The 17,066-nt window shown below is 59.6% G+C and overlaps 2 protein-coding genes across 12 annotated transcripts; both read left to right on the plus strand.

The window, feature by feature from the left end:
- Positions 1-2,175: 2,175 nt before the first annotated feature.
- Positions 2,176-5,275, plus strand: CHKB (choline kinase beta). 2 transcript variants are annotated; one of them, XM_081059620.1, is made up of 11 exons: positions 2,176-2,559; positions 2,649-2,757; positions 2,958-3,071; positions 3,215-3,348; positions 3,628-3,723; positions 3,866-3,924; positions 4,009-4,090; positions 4,209-4,317; positions 4,464-4,567; positions 4,758-4,839; positions 4,984-5,275. In XM_081059620.1, the coding sequence occupies exons 1-11, from the start codon at positions 2,393-2,395 to the stop codon at positions 5,056-5,058; spliced, it is 1,131 nt and encodes a 376-aa protein (XP_080915746.1). In that variant the 5' UTR covers positions 2,176-2,392; the 3' UTR covers positions 5,059-5,275. The 2 variants fall into 2 exon arrangements, with proteins under 2 accessions (XP_080915746.1, XP_080915745.1); XM_081059619.1 differs by having other exon boundaries at positions 2,245-2,559; positions 4,464-4,559.
- A 371-nt stretch (positions 5,276-5,646) lies between these two features.
- CPT1B (carnitine palmitoyltransferase 1B) lies at positions 5,647-13,999 on the plus strand. 10 transcript variants are annotated; one of them, XM_081061358.1, is made up of 19 exons: positions 5,647-5,894; positions 6,330-6,489; positions 6,844-6,983; positions 7,311-7,488; positions 7,710-7,811; positions 7,998-8,135; positions 8,229-8,306; positions 9,263-9,370; positions 9,444-9,528; positions 10,069-10,264; positions 10,553-10,738; positions 10,807-10,912; positions 10,998-11,114; positions 11,414-11,578; positions 11,657-11,791; positions 11,883-12,035; positions 12,623-12,736; positions 13,245-13,337; positions 13,468-13,999. In XM_081061358.1, the coding sequence occupies exons 2-19, from the start codon at positions 6,349-6,351 to the stop codon at positions 13,549-13,551; spliced, it is 2,319 nt and encodes a 772-aa protein (XP_080917484.1). In that variant the 5' UTR covers positions 5,647-5,894; positions 6,330-6,348; the 3' UTR covers positions 13,552-13,999. The 10 variants fall into 10 exon arrangements, with proteins under 10 accessions (XP_080917484.1, XP_080917489.1, XP_080917487.1 ...); XM_081061363.1 differs by having other exon boundaries at positions 5,806-5,894; positions 6,330-6,639; positions 13,468-13,997; XM_081061361.1 differs by having other exon boundaries at positions 5,806-5,894; positions 7,710-7,790; positions 13,468-13,993.
- Positions 14,000-17,066: the final 3,067 nt, after the last annotated feature.

Genomic DNA, 17,066 nt, shown 5'->3' on the forward strand with positions numbered 1-17,066 from the left:
TAGCTCCCCCCTCCCCCGTGCCAGGCATGGTCTTGTTTCAGATCCCCGGAAAGTGTGCAAATCTCCTGGGGGAGACTGCCAAAGGTGTCACAGGGTCCCCATAACAAGCCCAACTGCAACCCATTGGTTCTGCTAAGTGGCAAGGGATCCCTTCTCCAGTCTGGATCTCCAACAGAGCCCACCTTCGCTCTGGGCCCTCCTCAAAACCAGCAGTCTTCCACATCACCATAAATGAGTCAGAACCGTATCCCCACTGTGGTTGGTATGTACTGGCTCCCAAATCCAGAGGCACACAAGTTCTGTGCCTCCCTCTTCATGAGGGGTGCAAGACGCGGTAACTTGTCCTCATCCTGGAGGGGAGACCTGGCTTGCCCTACACTCTGTACCCCTGAAAACGTCATTGCTGAAAGACTCCAGAATTTCTGAGGGCCGACCTCATTCTCTGATGTGCATCGTCTTACCAGAAACAGAGTACTTGGCAATTCTTTCTTCACCTCATCCAGTTAGCGTGTTGTCAATGTTATGTGGACTGTCGGAATAAGCAAGGCCTCAGTGGATTAGGCTGTGACAGGGAGCAGAGAATTACAACAGCCTTGAAAAAACAGTGATGTTTGTCCTTCCTATACAAAAGTTAACTGCTTTTGAAAATTTCCTCTTTATACTAGAAACTGAAAAGGATGTTCACACCAATCCTGCATTGTCAACTGTGCGTTACCAGAGGTGCATTTCTTGGTGGCGGTAAAGATACCTCACCTGACCCCGCTGCTGTGATTGGGGATGCTCCCTGGCTGGCTCTGTGGTAGTCCACCATCATTTCCTTGAACCCATCTGGACTTTGCAGGGGTCATTCAGGTGAATTAAAGATGTACTGGGGACCACCCCTTTATGTCCCTCAGCGTGATACAGCGTCTACAGTCCCACCTGGAACGCAGCATTGTAACTTACTGTCCTGCAGGGTGAGGGTAGGGTGGGGAGTTCCAGGGACACCCACTTTCCTCTTGCTACCATGATTCTTGTTCCACAGGCCAGTGATCCACGTGCAAGCTGTCCCCCAGGGGGGCACAATCACCCAGCTGTGTGCTGGGCCAGAGAAGAAAACACAGAGCCTTCCCAGGGCCCTTGCTCTGCTCAAATCTTGTGTCTAACAGCCCCTGAGAGGTCTGGATGGACCCTTTTCCAAAGTGAAGCAGTTACTTTGTTCAATAGCTCTAGGTCCCTTTGGGGAAGGCAAGGAGGAATATTTTTGTGTATACTTATGTTGGCATTGTAGGACACTTCCCTGAAGGGACCAAGTCTCCCTTTCAGCCAGGTAGCTCCAGGTCTCAGCACTGGCTCAGATTTCAATAGAGTGAGGGGTCATGATTTCCCACCCAGCAACTGCCATTCGCCTTCTGGTCACCAATTCTTGATTTCTTCCTGGTTATTCAAATCAAACCACTCTAGTCAGCTGCCCATGTATTCCACCAAAAGAATGCCATGGTCCCACAAGCACTGCCACAGATTCCTGGGGGTCGAGTCAGCGTGGTCGCCACTCCAACCTGGGACAGCAGCGGAAATGCAGGAGGCATGTAGTTAAGGTCCCATCCACGCGGGACCTGACAGCTCCAGGTACTGGCTCCCAGGTGCGAGGCCACATCCTCCCAGCTTCATGTGGTAATTGGTTGCAGGTCTGGAGACAGGAGGGGGAGTGGAGTGTGTGTGGGGGGGGAGGCACGGGGACGTTGGTTTCAAGCAGGACAACCTCTCAGAGCTGCCCTTCAACTGGCAAGGGGGTCTCAGCGGTGATCAGGAATTCAAAGTACTTGGTGTCATTGTAATTGTCCCAAGGTCCCCAATCTTTCATTCACGTCAGGTGTTGATTCGGCACCTCCCAAGCGCCACATACTTCCCACCTGCCCCAGGTGTGACCACACTCACACAGTGGCCCTCGCCCTCGCCGGCTGCCCCAGGGGGGCTCCCACCCCTGGCCAAGGCGCATCTTCCCTCTCGGGCGCCCCCAGGCCGCTGGGCCCCCCCGCACACGGGCCGCTCGGTGCGCTCCTCCCCGCCCACGTGACCCGTCCACGCGCACGCCGCCGGCACGACGCTCCCGATTGGCCCACGCCGTGTCCTCCGTTCCGGGTCACGGGCCAAACGGCCGCCTTTTTGCGAGCGGCCCCGCCCAGAAGCGGCCGCGGTCTTCGCCCTGAGCCGGGGGCCCGCGGGGCCGCCCCGAACTCGGCCTTCGGAAAGGGCAGCCGGCCCGGCGCCCCGGAGAGGGCCGGGCGGCGCCGCGCGGAAGCGAGCAAAGCCGGAGAAAGCCGCGCACGGGCGGAGACGCGCGGGCGGCGGCAGCGGGGCCGGGAGCAGGCGGAACGCGCCGCGCCGCGCCGGGGCCGGTGGAGCCCGAGCCATGGCGGCCGAGGCCGCGGCCGTGGCCGGAGGGGGTGCCGAGGGCGGCCGCCCGGCCGCGGCCCCGTCGCAGGACGCCCGGCGCCGAGCCCACCGGTGGTGCCGCGAGTTCCTGGGCGGGGCGTGGCGCCGCCTGCGGCCGGAGGAGCTGAGCGTGGACCCCGTGAGGTGGGGGGCCGGGCGCGCGGGGCCGAGGGCGGGCGCGGGGCCGCGCGGGGGCCGCCGCCGGAGGCTGAGCGCGCCCGCTGTGCTAGCAGCGGAGGCCTCAGCAACCTGCTGTTCCGCTGCTCGCTGCCGGCCCACCTGCCCAGCGTCGGCGAGGAGCCCCGGGAGGTGCTGCTGCGGCTGTACGGGGCCATTCTGCAGGTGAGGGCGCAGGCCGGGGGCCCTGCGCGTGGCGGGCGCTGTGGTCCCGTCGTCGTTACGGACGCTGAGGCTCCGGGGCCCTAAGTGGCCCGGGTGCTCCTGAAGACGCGAGGACGCGCGGTCCCGCCTGTGCTGGGAGGAGCGTGCCCTGCCGCGCGCGGGCCGCCTGACCCCTGGCCTCGCCGCCCGGCTTCCTTCAGGGCGTGGACTCCTTGGTCCTGGAGAGTGTGATGTTCGCCATCCTCGCAGAGAGGGCCCTGGGGCCCCAGCTCTACGGCGTCTTTCCGGAGGGCCGCCTGGAGCAGTACATCCCAGTAAGAGCCGGAGCGGCCCTGACCTCCCCCATCCCCGCCGCTTCCCCGGGGTCTGCCCTCGCATCTCGCACCCGGAGGGAATCCCCCCCCCTGCCCCCTCCTGCCCCAGCCCCCTCACCACCCTGACAGGTTCCTGGGTGCAGAGCCGGCCACTGAAAACGCGAGAGCTTGCCGAGCCCGTGTTGTCGGCAGCCATTGCCACGAAGATGGCCCAGTTCCACGGCATGGAGATGCCTTTCACCAAGGAGCCCCACTGGCTGTTTGGGACCATGGAGCGGTGAGTGTGTGGCCGCCTCCGGGCTCCTGCACAGCGGGCTGAACCCTCATGCTCGCGCTTACTACACTGGGCTCTGACTGAAGGCGGCCATGACGGTCCAGCCCGCCAGCCCGAGTGGATCAAGCGCCCCAGTGTCCAGCGCTGTCTCTCACAGGACAGGCTTCCTCCAAACGTTTGCCAGACGAGTCATACAGTGACAGGAGACGAGTAGGACAGCCTGGCCTGGGGTCGAGAGGAATGGTGCAGGGATAGCAGTGTGTCCTGTTCTCTGGGCTCTAGCTACCTGAAGCAGATCCTGGAGCTGCCCCCCACGGGCCTCCCCCAGATGAACCTGCTGGACACATACAGCCTGAAGGACGAGATGGGCAACCTCAGGTGAGGGCTGGCGGGCCGGGGGAGCAGAAGGGCACGAGACGTGCTGCTGGGAACCCAGTGCTGTCCTCTCCAGGGTTTCCTGAGGGGCTGTGAACCCCCTCTAGTCACTCCTGCTCAGACACATGCTATTGTTCCCCTGCAGGAAGTTGCTAGACTCTACCCCATCACCGGTGGTCTTCTGCCACAATGACATCCAGGAAGGTAGGAGAAGTCTTCCGAGTCCCCCAACCTGAAGTGAGGGGCCAGAGGGCCCCAGAATGACCAGGACACCCCCCCTACCCCCAGGGAACATCTTGTTGCTCTCAGAGCCAGAAAATGCTGACAGCCTCATGTTGGTCGACTTTGAGTACAGTGGTTACAACTACAGGTGAGGGTGGGGGATGGCCCCCCAAGGGTCCATCCCCACAGTGCCCTGGAAACAGACCAGGCCTTATCTCTGCCTCCCAGGGGACTTGGGGACTAAGTGCCCCCCCCTATTCCCCCAGGGGCTTTGACATTGGGAACCATTTTTGTGAGTGGGTTTATGACTATACTCACGAGGAGTGGCCTTTCTACAAAGCGCAGCCTGCAGACTACCCCACCCGGGCACAGCAGGTATGGGGGCCAGAGGCTGGGGAGCGAGACCTGGCCTGTGAGAGGGAGGAGGATGTTGAAGCCTGGAAGGAATGGTGAGAACGGGTATTAACTGGGAAGTACTCCAGAGTCTTCCCCATTTCCTGACTCATATCTGTTGACCTCAGCTCCATTTTATTCGCCATTACCTGGCAGAGGTAAAGAAGGGTGAGACCATCTCCCAGGAGGAGCAGAGGAAACTGGAAGATGACCTGCTGGTAGAGGTCAATCGGTGAGGAAAGATGGCTGGGGTGGGGCAGAGGAAACGGGGCTGAAGAAGAGGCAGACAGGTGCAGGTGCAAAGCGGGGGCTGGGGTGGGAAGTCAGGACGGGGTGGGGTCTTGCGGTGGGCCAAAGGTTAGAGCTTTGGGATCCAGAGATGCCGCGCATGCCCTGAACCCCCCGCTTGCCCCGCCCCTCAGGTATGCCCTCGCTTCCCATTTCTTTTGGGGTCTCTGGTCCATCCTCCAGGCATCCATGTCCACCATAGAATTTGGTTACTTGGTGAGTAACCCTGATGGGCGAGTTAGGTGGGGGGGAGGGGGAGCAGGGGTCTGGTGTGCTCCAGGACAGCTGTGGGCAGACTGTGGGCTGTGGGTGCTGGCCCCAAACCTTCTCACCAGTGTGTGGGGTGGGCTTCCTCCTCAGGAATATGCCCAGTCTCGGTTCCAGTTCTACTTCCAGCAGAAGGGGCAGCTGACCAGCTTCCACCCCCCATCCTGACTCTCCACCCCAACCCCTCGGATTTTCCTGGAGCCTCCAGGGCGGGACCTTGGAGGGAGGGGCAAAGCACGAGGGGCCCTGGGGACTGGGCTGAACTCCTGTAACCTGGGCTGAGGAGACTGACCTCTCCCAGAGTATGAGCAGGTCCCCACAGCAGGCAAGCGGACGGGAGCCCTGGGCTGTGTACCTTAAGACAATAAACGAGCTTCTTCCTTCATATTCTGTCCTGGCCTTACTCAGTGCAGCAGAAAGCACCAACCAGGGGTGTACACGGGTTGACCAAATGCCCACTGGACTCAGCCTCACTTTTCCCTCCCAAAAAGCATGGCTGTTCAGTGGTCTGGGCTTGAAAGTGGTTAAGGGTCCATTCTGCCAGTTGGAGCCCCCTGCCTTCCCTCCTCCTGTACGTACTAGGAGTAATGGGGATGCAAAGAGGGCCCTGGGGTGGGGCTTCCCTCCCAGCCCTGCGCACTAGAGATCAGGGCCCAGGCAGCACAGCTGACAGGCTGATGACCCTTTCCCTACATTCAGCTATTTTTAGCTCTAATGCCACCATCCTCACGTGAGACCCTTTGCCCGCCCCCCCCCAAGGTCCCCAGACCTTTAAGCAATCTACAGCTTGCAGAAACCCTGCCCTCCCCTCCCACTCCGGATTCCCGCCTTGGAGGGGTGGGGATTCTGGTTGCCGCCCCGCATCTGTTTTCTCAACCCAAATTTGGGAGTGGGTGTCAAGTTCCCGGTGAGGGCGGGGCGGAGGGGGGGTGGCCGGCCTGAAGGACATGGGGACACGGGCCAGAGCGACTGGCCCCACACGCCGACAGGAGTGAACCCGAGCTGTGAGTGGACTGGGGGGGCAACCCAGGGCCACCCGCTTGGCTCAAGAGTGCAGTGCAGGGGTGAGGACAGCAGCGGGGTCCCACGCGGTCGGGCTGGGGGAACCCGGACCCTGCCTTGCTCCAGACGACAACGCTTCCCGGATCACCTCTCACCCCCATCCTGAGGCCGCCCTTCACTGTCCTCGGAGATCCTGAAGCGTCCAAGGCCTTGACCCCCTTCCCGACCCCCACGCCCTTCTGGCCTATCTGGAACGTGGGCGCGAGGGTTCCCTGGCTGTTGGCCGGGCTGGGTAGCCGTGTGGCTCGGGCTGGCCGGGGGTGCTGGCGGGGGAGGGGCCGCTAGCCGGGTGGGGGGCAGCGGCAAGCTGGGGGCGGGGCCTCGGCAGGGGCGGGGCTGGCCTGAGTCCGTCCGCGCCCCCTCCTGCCCCCTCCCAGGTGAGGGCCAATCCCCAGGATGGCGGAAGCGCATCAGGCCGTGGCCTTCCAGTTCACCGTGACCCCGGATGGGGTGGACTTCCGGCTCAGTCGGGAGGCCCTGAAACACATCTACCTGTCGGGGGTCAACTCCTGGAAGAAACGCCTGATTCGCATCAAGGTTGGCGCAGGGGTTCTGGCCTCTTCTTCCCAGCAGGTGCAGGCTAGAGCCTTCTAGAGGCAGAGACCAGGTGTCAGCTGCTGCCCCGCACTGCCACGCTCCACCCCCACCTTGGCTGGCAATTCTGCAGAAACCAGAAGGGCGCTTCAGGTGTTGAAGGGAGACAGCCGTGCAAGAAGGGCAGTGGGATCCGGGAATTGGGTGCTGCAGGTGTGGGAGTGTGGAGGAGGGGCAGACCAGACTTGGAGGGCACAGCAGGTGACCAAGGGATCGTGCCTTCTGGGCAGGCCAGGACCTCACAGGCGCTGGCTGGCTGCGCCTCCCACTCCCTAAGCACGCCTGTCTGCCCCACAGAACGGCATCCTTAGGGGTGTGTATCCTGGCAGCCCCACCAGCTGGCTGGTCGTCGTCATGGCTACAGTGGGTTCCTCCTATTGCAATGTGGACGTCTCCATGGGGCTAGTCTGTTACATCCAGAAATACCTCCCTGAGGGGTAAGAAGGGGAACCACAAGAGAGGGCCAGAGAGGCTCCAAGGCCAGGGTTTTGAGCTGGGCATATAAGCACAATAGCCGTTGGAGGTCGTAAGGGCAGCCCTGCCCCGGTCACCATCACCTCAGTCCCGTCCACAAGTCCATATGTGTTATGCTCAGTTGTAACTGTGCCCAGGGAGGTCCTTTGGTGTCTCCCCCAAGGTGGCTCACCACCACTGCGACTGCAGCCCTCTCCCCGCCACGGCTGGCCTCCAGGGGACCCCTGCTGCCCTCTCCCCCCCAAGGCGGCCTCCAGGGGACCCCTGCAGCCCACTCCCTTCTCTGACAGATATGGCCCCTACCGAACCCCACAGACCCGGGCACTTGTCAGCATGGCCATCTTCTCCACGGGAGTGTGGATGCTGGGCATCTTTTTCTTCCGCCAAACCCTGAAACTGCTTCTTTCCTACCATGGCTGGATGTTTGAGATGCATGGCCGGACCAGCCGCTTCACCAAAGTCTGGGCTGTGAGCAGAAGCTGGTGGAGGGCTTCAGGCATCTGGTTGAAGACCCTGGGGGCCTCATTTGGGGTTCTGAACTGGAGGGGAGAGGCAGGCGGGCACTGGTGCCTGGCACGTGGGCTTGTCCTGGTTCTGAGGGTTTGGGCCCAGCTCCTCAAGTGTTCACTAGTTTGTTTCCATCCATTCCTCTGGCTCCCAGCCTAGCACTGTCTGCCCTGTACCCACAGATCTGCGTTCGCCTTCTGTCCGGCCGGCGGCCCATGCTATACAGCTTCCAGACATCTCTACCCAAGCTCCCCGTGCCCAAGGTGTCAGCCACGATTCAGCGGGTGAGGGCCGGGATCAGGTACCCCAGTGGGCAGGTTGGGCTGGACTCAGAGGACTTGTCCCAACAGGAGGGCCTGTCCCCTTCAAAGAGTGTGTTTGAGCGCATTGGGGCTTGGGTCAGAAGAGGGTTGGGACAGAGGCAGCCATTGCTGTCCAGCCCCCACACTGATGGTAACCTGTCTGGACAGTACCTGGAGTCGGTGCGGCCCTTGTTGACCGACGAGGAGTATTACCGCAAGGAGAAGCTGGCCAAGGAATTCCAGGAGAAGACTGCTCCCAGGCTGCAGAAGTACCTGATACTCAAGTCGTGGTGGGCGACCAACTACGTGAGTCCCCTCCTGCACTTCCCCTCACCCATCTCTGTCCCAGCTGCCTACAGCCCACCTGCGCCCAGCTCTAACCGCCCTCCCCACCCACAGGTGAGTGACTGGTGGGAAGAGTACATCTACCTTCGAGGCCGCAACCCCCTCGTGGTGAACAGCAACTATTACGTCATGGTAAGATGGGTCACCTGTGTGCTCAGCTCTGTCCTCAGGTCCTCGGCTTAGGGCAAAGGACCTGGGGGACACCCTAGAGCCCCGGTGGCGGTTTCCACAGGCAGGTGGGGGTTCTGCAGTGAGGCCTGAGGGAAAGGGAAGATGGGGGAGATGCTGGAAGAATAGTCAGGAAGCAGCCTTGGGGTAATGGGGAAACAGGATGCAGAGAACCCTGTAGCCTCACAGCCTGACACTGTCCCTCTCAGTGTCCCTCAGGCTCACTGCCCTGCACAAGCTCCGTCACTTTCTTCTTGGTACCTCATTGGCCATGTGTTCCCAGCCATCCTGACGCCATTCCCAGGGGACTTCCTTAACCATACCTTCTTTTGTGTCACTCTGCGAATCCAGAGCTACTTCTCTTAGCACTCAGGAGGTCACTTTGGCCCCCTGCCACGTGACGAGCCCTCCTGCCCCAGTGCAGGCCTGACCCAGTTGCGGTCTACGCAGCACCCCTCAATCGTCTCCTGCTGTCCAGATCACATTCGGAACAGCTTGCTGCATTGCCCCGCACCGGGCTGTCCTCTCAGCCGCGTCCCTCCTCCACTGGCCTGACCTCCCGGCCGCGTTTCCCCCTCCATCAGCCTGTCCTTCCGGCCACGTCCCTTCCTCCACCAGGCTGTCCTCCCAGAAGTGTCCCTACCTGAGGTTCTCAGCTGGTTTTTTTTTTTTTGTGGTGGAAACCACATTCTCTAAGCAAAATAAACAAAACATGAACCAAGTAGTTATGGAAAAGCAGCTTGGGTCAGAGCCTAGGCTGAGGAGTGATGTGGTCGTTTCATGTTTGGCAGTTCATCTCACAGCGAGTGTGGGATAGACTGGGAAAAAGGGACAAAGCAGGTCTGCAGGCGTGGAGAGCCGGGGTCCCAGGCGACCCTGGGCCTGTTGTGGCCGCCTGCAGGCTCCACCCTCTCCCACAGGACTTTGTGTTCACCAAGAACACAGATGTACAAGCAGCCCGCCTGGGGAACATCGTTCATGCCATGATCACATATCGCCGTAAACTGGACCGGGAACAGATCAAGCCTGTGAGTTGTGTTAGGGTTGAGGGCATGAAGGGAGAGGGGGCCACGTCTGAGCTGTGCCGGGCCTTCCTCCCAGGTGATGGCACTGGGCATCGTGCCCATGTGCTCCTACCAGATGGAGAGAATGTTCAACACCACTCGGATCCCGGGCAAGGAGACAGGTACCAGGCGGGTCACAGCCTTGGGCCCACGTGAGGCCATCGTGACCGAGCCCTTCCCTCCAGCTATGGGCCCGCCATGGCAGGTGTCCCACTACCTGTTTGTCCCCAGTGCCCTCGGTGTCTTAGGGTGGTGTAACTGTCAAAAACAGCCAGTTTCTGGCAGATATTAGACTCCTAGTGTTTACAGGAAATGCTGGTGCTGGGACCCTGCACCCCCTCCAGGGCTCACGTGCAGGGTTGGGGAGTCTGAGTACAGAGCACCCGGAGAAGCACTGCTGCCTCTGGATCCCGAGGGCCGGATCCCGAAGGTCTGGCAGGGGCAGCAGCCTGCGTTTGTGACACTGAGACAGTTTGTGTCATTTCCTTGAGCCGTGGCATTACGCGAGAGGCATAGAAGCACCCAGCACAGGCCCCGGCTTAGTGCGGGGTGAGGGGAGGCCTGGCAAGCCAGGGGTCACAGGGGCACCGTGCCAGGGCAGCGCTGGGCATGGGGCGCTCCTGCCACCGTCCTGCGCTTCAGCCCACCTGCGGCCCCCACAGACGTGCTGCAGCACCTGGCCGAGAGCAGGCATGTGGCCGTGTACCACCGGGGCCGCTTCTTCAAGGTGTGGCTCTATGACGGCTCCAGCCTGCTCAAGCCTCGGGACCTGGAGCTGCAGTTCCAGAGGATCCTGGATGATCCCTCCCCACCCCAGCCTGGCGAGGAGAGGCTGGCAGCCCTCACCGCAGGCGGAAGGTACCGGGCCTGTGGGCAGGGGCTGTGCTGGCGAGGCTCAAGCCCTGTGAGGAGAGGAGCCTGGCCCTGTACCCACCCTGGAACTTGGGGCCAGAGACATGACAGAGGGAGGGGTGTGCCAGGGCCGCTAGTGAGGGCGCTGGTGGCAGTGGGGTAGCTGCCATAGCCCTAACTGGAGGGCGGCCCAGCAGCCCCTCCTCAGCCAGCTCCAGGCCCTGCCAGGTCCTGGGAGGTGCCCTTGGCCACAGCCTGTGGTGGCCGCTGCTTACCTTGCCCTGATGCCCCCAGAGCGGAGTGGGCACAGGCACGCCAGACCTTCTTCAGCTCTGGCAAGAACAAGGCTTCTCTGGACACCATTGAGCGTGCCGCTTTCTTTGTAACCCTGGACGAGGAGTCTCACCGCTATGACCCCGAAGATGAGGCCAGCCTCAGCCTGTACGGCAAGGCTCTGCTGCACGGCAACTGCTACAACAGGTCAGCGCCCCTGCCCTCGGCTGCGGGAGCCCCCACCCGCCTCGCCTTATCACTGGCTCCTTCTGCAGGTGGTTCGACAAGTCTTTCACTCTCATTGCCTTCAAGAATGGCCAGTTGGGCCTCAACACAGAACACGCCTGGGCAGACGCCCCAATCGTAGGGCACCTCTGGGAGGTAATGGGCCCAGACAGGGGGCCTGTTGCCAGGATGGGGGTGCAGGGGGCAAGGATGGCCCGTCAGCCTGACCTTCTCCCTGCAGTTTGTCCTGGGCACTGACACCTTCCACCTGGGCTACTCGGACACTGGGCACTGCCTGGGCCAACCGAACCTCATGCTGGTACCTCCTCAGCGGCTACAGTGGGACATCCCTGAGAAGGTGTGCAGGCCGAGGGCAGGGACAGGCATGTGAGAGTGACAAGTGCCTGAGACATTCTGCTGCCTCCACCCTGCTCACAGGGGGAAGTGACAGGAGCCACTCAGGGTCCAGACTGGCCACAGGGAGATCAGACATCCTGGCGCCATGTGGTGGTTAGATAAGCTGGGAGGTGTGAGCCTTGTGTCCATGGGTGTGTGTCAGCGCCTCCTTTCTCCTGAAGATGTGGAGGGCACCCTGAGACCGTCAGTCTGCCCTTCAGAGAGCTCTTCCCCCAGCGGACCCTTTCCATGTCTCGGCAGTGCCAGGCGGCCATCGACAGCTCCTACCAGGTGGCCAGGGCGCTGGCAGAAAACGTGGAGCTGTACTGTTTCCAATTCCTGCCCTTTGGCAAAGGCCTCATCAAGAAGTGTCGCACCAGCCCTGATGCCTTCGTGCAGATCGCCCTGCAGCTGGCGCACTTCCGGGTAGGAGTCCCGCAAGACTGCTGAGCGGGCAGGCGGCGCCAGGGCACACCCTCCAGACTCACCCTCTGTGTTCCCCAGGACAGGGGCAAGTTCTGCCTGACCTATGAAGCCTCGATGACGAGGATGTTCCGTGAGGGGCGCACCGAGACGGTTCGTTCCTGTACCAGCGAGTCCACAGCCTTCGTGCAGGCCATGGTGGAGGGCACCCACAAGGTGAGCCCCCACAGACACGCACGGTGACCCCTCTGCCTCCTCCCACCTTGAGGGTCAGGGCTACCTTTCACTGCTCCGCTCTTGTCCCCAGAAAGCAGACCTCCAGAACCTCTTCCGGAAAGCTTCTGAGAAGCACCAGAACATGTACCGCCTGGCCATGACGGGGCATGGCATCGACAGGCACCTCTTCTGCCTTTACGTGGTCTCCAAGTACCTGGGGGTCAGCTCCCCTTTCCTTGCTGAGGTCAGTGTTGTCAGTGGGTGTGTCCTCTGCCCCACAGCCTCACCTGATGGGTCTCAGCCTGTTTGCTGTCTGGCTGGCTCCCCTGAAGTTGTCCTTGAGGGCTGGGGCCAGCTTTCCTGCTCCATGCCCCACCCAGGCCTGTGGTCCTGGCGCTGAGCAAGAGGCCCCTGTCCCGTGTGGAGTTGGTGTGCTTGTGAGAGGGATGGGCAGACGAAGGTATGATGTGTTGGGTGGTGACTCCTGAGAAGTCAGGAGGCTATGGGGATCAGGCTAGGCAGAACGCCCAGTGGAGAGGGCCTCCAGCACCCAGACACTGAGGAAAGGTGCATAGTGCCTGGGACAGCAGGAGGGGAGGAGCGGAGGCCAGCGGGACGGGCAGGCCAGCAGGCCTTGAAACGACTGAAGGTTTTGTGCAGATGCTGCTGGTGAGAACAGACTGGGGGACAGGGGCAGCAGTCAGGAAGGCCGCCCCATTGGCTCACTTCTGCACCCTGGGCCAGGACCACACCTGGCTCACGTGCTCAGGCACCATCAGCAGGTGTGTGTGGAGCGCATGGTGTCTGACTGCTGTGGCCTCCTTGTTGCAGGTGCTCTCAGAACCCTGGCGCCTCTCCACCAGCCAGAGCGCTCAATTCCAGATCGGCATGTTTGACCCAAAGAAGTACCCCAATCACCTGGGCGCTGGCGGTGGCTTTGGACCCGTAAGTGCCCTTGTGGGGTGCTGGGTGGGTAGGACTGGGGCCAGGGTTTCAGTGGAGAGCGCAGGGACTCAGGAGGTCAGACCAGAGGTGGGAACACAGCCCTGGGCCTGCCCTACGTGGAAGCAGAATGGGAACTATCGGCCAGCAGACAGGTGCCTGGGACCAGCCCCCACCACTGGAGCGCACCCATGTCCAGGCCTGACTTCCCTCTGACAGGTGCTTAGTGGAGAGTCAGCTCTCCCGCTGGGACATTCACACAGGCTTGTCTGTCAGGGATCTAGAGATGGTGCCCCAGACAGGGCAGCCTGAGGTCCTGGGGCTCCAGGTGGGGCCAGACTTCACTGGCAGAGCTCTTTGTTTTCACATGTTTTCTGGGGGTGGTACGGACTTCAGAAAAATGTAGCATCTGGGGGTGGAGCCCCTTCCTGAGAATCTTGTGGGGGGAGCAAGGGTGGCCTCAGTTCAGCTCTCAGGTCCTCACGACCCCCCGACCTTGTGTTGCCCTCAGGTAGCGGATGATGGCTATGGGGTCTCCTACATGATCGCGGGTGAGAACACCATCTTTTTCCATGTCTCCAGCACGTTCTCAAGCTCAGAGACGGTAAGTCTGCTCCTGCTCAGGCCTGAGGAGGGCACCACTGGGCCCGTCTGGCTGGGGAAGCGTCCTGGTTAGTGGGGACAGAAGGGCAGGGTCTTGCCTGGAACTGGGTCTGAGCTCTTGGCTTCCACAGAATGCCCAGCGTTTTGGGAACCACATCCGCCAAGCTCTGCTGGACATTGCTGATCTTTTCCAAGTTCCCAAGGCTGACAGCTGAGGGCCAGAGAGATGCCAGCTGCCCTCTCGCCCCCACGTGTGGAGGGATGGGCCTGTGGTCAGCTCTCAGGCACAAGGGGTGCCCATGCACAGGTGACCAGGCTCCAAGGACAGCTCTGGCAGTAGGTGCTCCCGGGCAGATGCTCCCTGAGGGTCCCCGTGGCAGACGTGGAGTGGGAGCACGGAGGGAATTTTGACTTTTTTTCTTGCTAGATACTAATAAAAATAAGGCTATGTAATTCTCTCTTAGCCCTTAGGTTCCTGTGTTTTGTTTGGGAACTAGGAGGCCGTCCCCTGGCCCCAGCTCAGGCCAGAGAGGTGGCAAGAGAAGGGCTGGGGCTGAGAGAACAAGAAGCTTGTAACTTGCTTTGAAATGTGTCTCTGCTGAGGTCACTGTCCATACCCACTGTGCACGTGGAATACATTCTTGCTTCAGAGCCTTCACCTGTTCCCTGGGGTCACTTCTGTTTGTCTGTCTGCTGGGGAGCAGAACCCACTGCTCCCTCCATGTAGGGGTGTGCCGTCTGTACCCCTCTGGGCTGGAGCGTAGTCCTGTGGGGCCCTTGGCCTCCTGGGCATTGGGAGGTGCTGCAGTCCCAGGCCTGCGGTCCAGGTGTCAGGTGGTCACTGCTAAGAGGGCACAGGGGTAGCCTGGAGCAACACATGCCCTTTCCCACAGATTGGCTTTTCTATGAAAACACATGAAAAGGAAGCAGAACATAATTGGTATGGAGTGTAAGTAGGCACTCGGTGACTACTGCTGCATTCTTAAGTGAGTCTAGGCCTCAGCACACTGCCAGGTGCTGAGAACCCAGAGTGTCTTAGGGACAGTCCCAGGCCTTTTCTTAGGAACCGCCCGCCATCTACTTGGCCCTGTGCTGGGGACTCAGGGGTGAACAGGCACCACCCGCCCACATAGAATTCACTATCAGGAGAGGCAGGCGGAGGTCGGGATGGAGCGCCTGTCAGGGAAAGCAGGAGGCTTTGGGAATAATCCACTTAGCAGTGCTTACTGAGTGCCAGAGTGTGCTGGGCACCAGGAGACAGCCACGAACAAAAGAGGCAAATGCCATCCCTCCCTGTGGGGTTTCAAGTATAGTGACGAGACGGGCCATAACCAAGAAGAATGAGTAAGTTACCTAGTAGATCAGATAGTAATACGTGCTAAGGAGAAAAGTAAGTAAGGGAGGGAGCAGTGGACAGGTGGGTGGCAATTTCAGACAGGGTGGCGAAGGCAGGCCTTCCCGAGTGGGGCCGTTTGACTGAGACCTGAAGGAGATGAGGCACAAGCCATGTAGGTACCTGAGGGCACAGTGTTCCTGGCCAAGGGAACAGCGAGAGTTAGAGCTTTCAGGTGGGAGGGGCCTGCTGCTAAAGAGGAAGGTACCGGAGGGCCGTGGATGGCGTGGAGTCAGAGGAGGCAGGTGGAGTGGGGCAGCGAGGGCTCGCAGGCCAGACTGGCTTCTCTAAGTGATGGGGGAGCTCTTGAGGTTTGAGCAAACGGTGACATAACTGTCTTAAGTTTTAATGGGATCACTCTGGCTAACCGGGATATTAGAACAAAGGGGTACAGTAAGGATAGAAGCAAGGAGACCTAGTAGAGGGGATTGCTCCTGGTGGTGGCAGAGTTGGGAGAAATGGCGGGACTTAAACTAAGGAATTAATAATCAGAAAGTTAAGAATGTCAAAGGTAGGACTGACAAACCTGACAGGGAAGCATCAAAGATAATTCACATTTTCTATTTTGGGTGATTAAATGAGATTCTTAAATGACGAGTTTGATGTGCCTATCAGAAATATTCATGAACATGTCTCAAGTTTCTGGAGAATATAAATTAAAAGCTGAGGAGATCTAGGGTCCTGATAACAGATTGGAAGGTGATTAAAACCCTGAGAGCACATAAAAGGACCCAGGACAGAGGCTCCCAAACACCTCTGAGTGTCGGTGAGAAGCTTATGACAGTACATCTATTCTCACAAACTGTTACATAGCCATCAGAGCTTTCTCGGGCTCCCAAAAGTATCTTCTCAGACCTCAGCCTCTCAGGGTGCCTACGTAGCCTACCTTGGGAAAGTGGCGGTTTGGGTAGCCTTCTAGGCACAACTGTTCACTCACTGGCAGAGCAGTGAACAGTTTCCAACAACTGGCTTTTAATTAATGTTGAGATTCAGCCAAAGTTATCTGATTTGTTCTTGGTTAAAGTAAGTACGAGAAACCATCGTGCTAAGCCAGGGAATAAACCTCTGGTGACACATAATAAATAACCTACCAGACACATAGAGGCTCCTGGTGCCCTGTGGCTTTCCAGATCTGCACTATTCAGGCTGGCAGTCATGCAGATAAACCATGAAATCTCAGTGGGAGTTTGATTCCTGCTCCGGAGGCTGAGACAAAGACTGCCCCATACCATTACTCAGAGGTCCTGCCTTCCTCAGGTAGCGAGCTCCCAAATGGCCTTGGACATCAACATGAGCCAGTAGATGGAGTAAGAGGGAGAGGACCACTCCTGGGAGGCTTTTCTGGAGCTGGCCCGATGGCGACACAGAGAGCTCCCATCCATATCCCAGGTTCATTGCAAGGGGGGCTGGAGAACGTAGTCTAGCTGTGTGCCCAGGATATAAAGGAAGCATTTGGTGCACAGTTAGCAGGTTTCAGAGGCACAAGGGCGTGGGCAGACCAGAATGACATCTCTGGGCTCCCTGAGAACCCCTCCTTCTTGGGCTGGGCTCTGTGGGGTGTTTGAGACAGCCCACCTCCATCTGCTGGCAGGATACTCCAGACCCCTCACATTCTAACCCAACTGACCTCTGAGTCTCCTCTGCTGCTCCCCGAGAACCCGGAGCCCAGCCACACTCTCCATCCCCTAAAGATGGCAGGCTCATCCACACCCCTGCCTTTGCCTTCACTGAAACTTCTGCCTGGAATCCTGTGCTCCTTCAGGCTGGCAAACTCCTACAACTCCCTGAAGCTACCTTCCTTACCCATTGGAGTTATTCCTGATGCATGCTTTTCTGGGCAGTCAAAGCAAATGGCAGAGTGATTGGAGGAATGCAGGATGGCTCACAGGTGGGAAGGGACAGCCAGAGAACCAAGTTCAGAAGGGGCAGGAACCTGGCAGTTTGGGGAGGGTGTGGCAGCAGACTCCTCAGCAGATGGGCAAGGACTCACTGTGTGTCCAGAACTGCCTGGCTGAGCTGTAGCTCTGCAATCAGTCTGCCAAGGATGGGAATCCCTGAGAGAACATTCAGCGGGTCCCACGTTTGTCAGGAATCTCAAACACAAGGTGTTTAAACACGAAATTGACAGCCTTCCAATGGCTTCTATCCCACTCTTCCCCATCTCAGCCAGTGTCCTCGCCCTCCGGCCACAAACCCATTCCTTCTTTCTCCCTCACTTCCCACATTACAAGCCCTGCCAAGTCACCTTCTAAATGGCTTCTGCTTCCCTCCCCCATGACCAACCCCCACACCTCCAACGTCATTCATTCAAACAACAGCAACAGCTGGTTCCAACTC

This window comes from Rhinolophus hipposideros, assembly GCF_964194185.1.
Source record: "Rhinolophus hipposideros genome assembly, chromosome: 9".
In the NCBI taxonomy this organism is placed as follows: domain Eukaryota; kingdom Metazoa; phylum Chordata; class Mammalia; order Chiroptera; family Rhinolophidae; genus Rhinolophus; species Rhinolophus hipposideros.

Coding starts and splice junctions, on each gene's coding strand:
- CHKB (XM_081059619.1), top strand. CDS start 2,393: ATGGCGGCCGAGGCCGCGGCCGTGGCCGGAGGGGGTGCCGAGGGCGGC. Junction 3,925..4,008: donor CCACAATGACATCCAGGAAG/GTAGGAGAAGTC, acceptor CCCTACCCCCAG/GGAACATCTTGTTGCTCTCA. Junction 4,840..4,983: donor CCATAGAATTTGGTTACTTG/GTGAGTAACCCT, acceptor CTTCCTCCTCAG/GAATATGCCCAGTCTCGGTT.
- CPT1B (XM_081061358.1), top strand. CDS start 6,349: ATGGCGGAAGCGCATCAGGCCGTGGCCTTCCAGTTCACCGTGACCCCG. Junction 9,529..10,068: donor GATCCCGGGCAAGGAGACAG/GTACCAGGCGGG, acceptor CGGCCCCCACAG/ACGTGCTGCAGCACCTGGCC. Junction 11,579..11,656: donor TGCAGCTGGCGCACTTCCGG/GTAGGAGTCCCG, acceptor TGTGTTCCCCAG/GACAGGGGCAAGTTCTGCCT.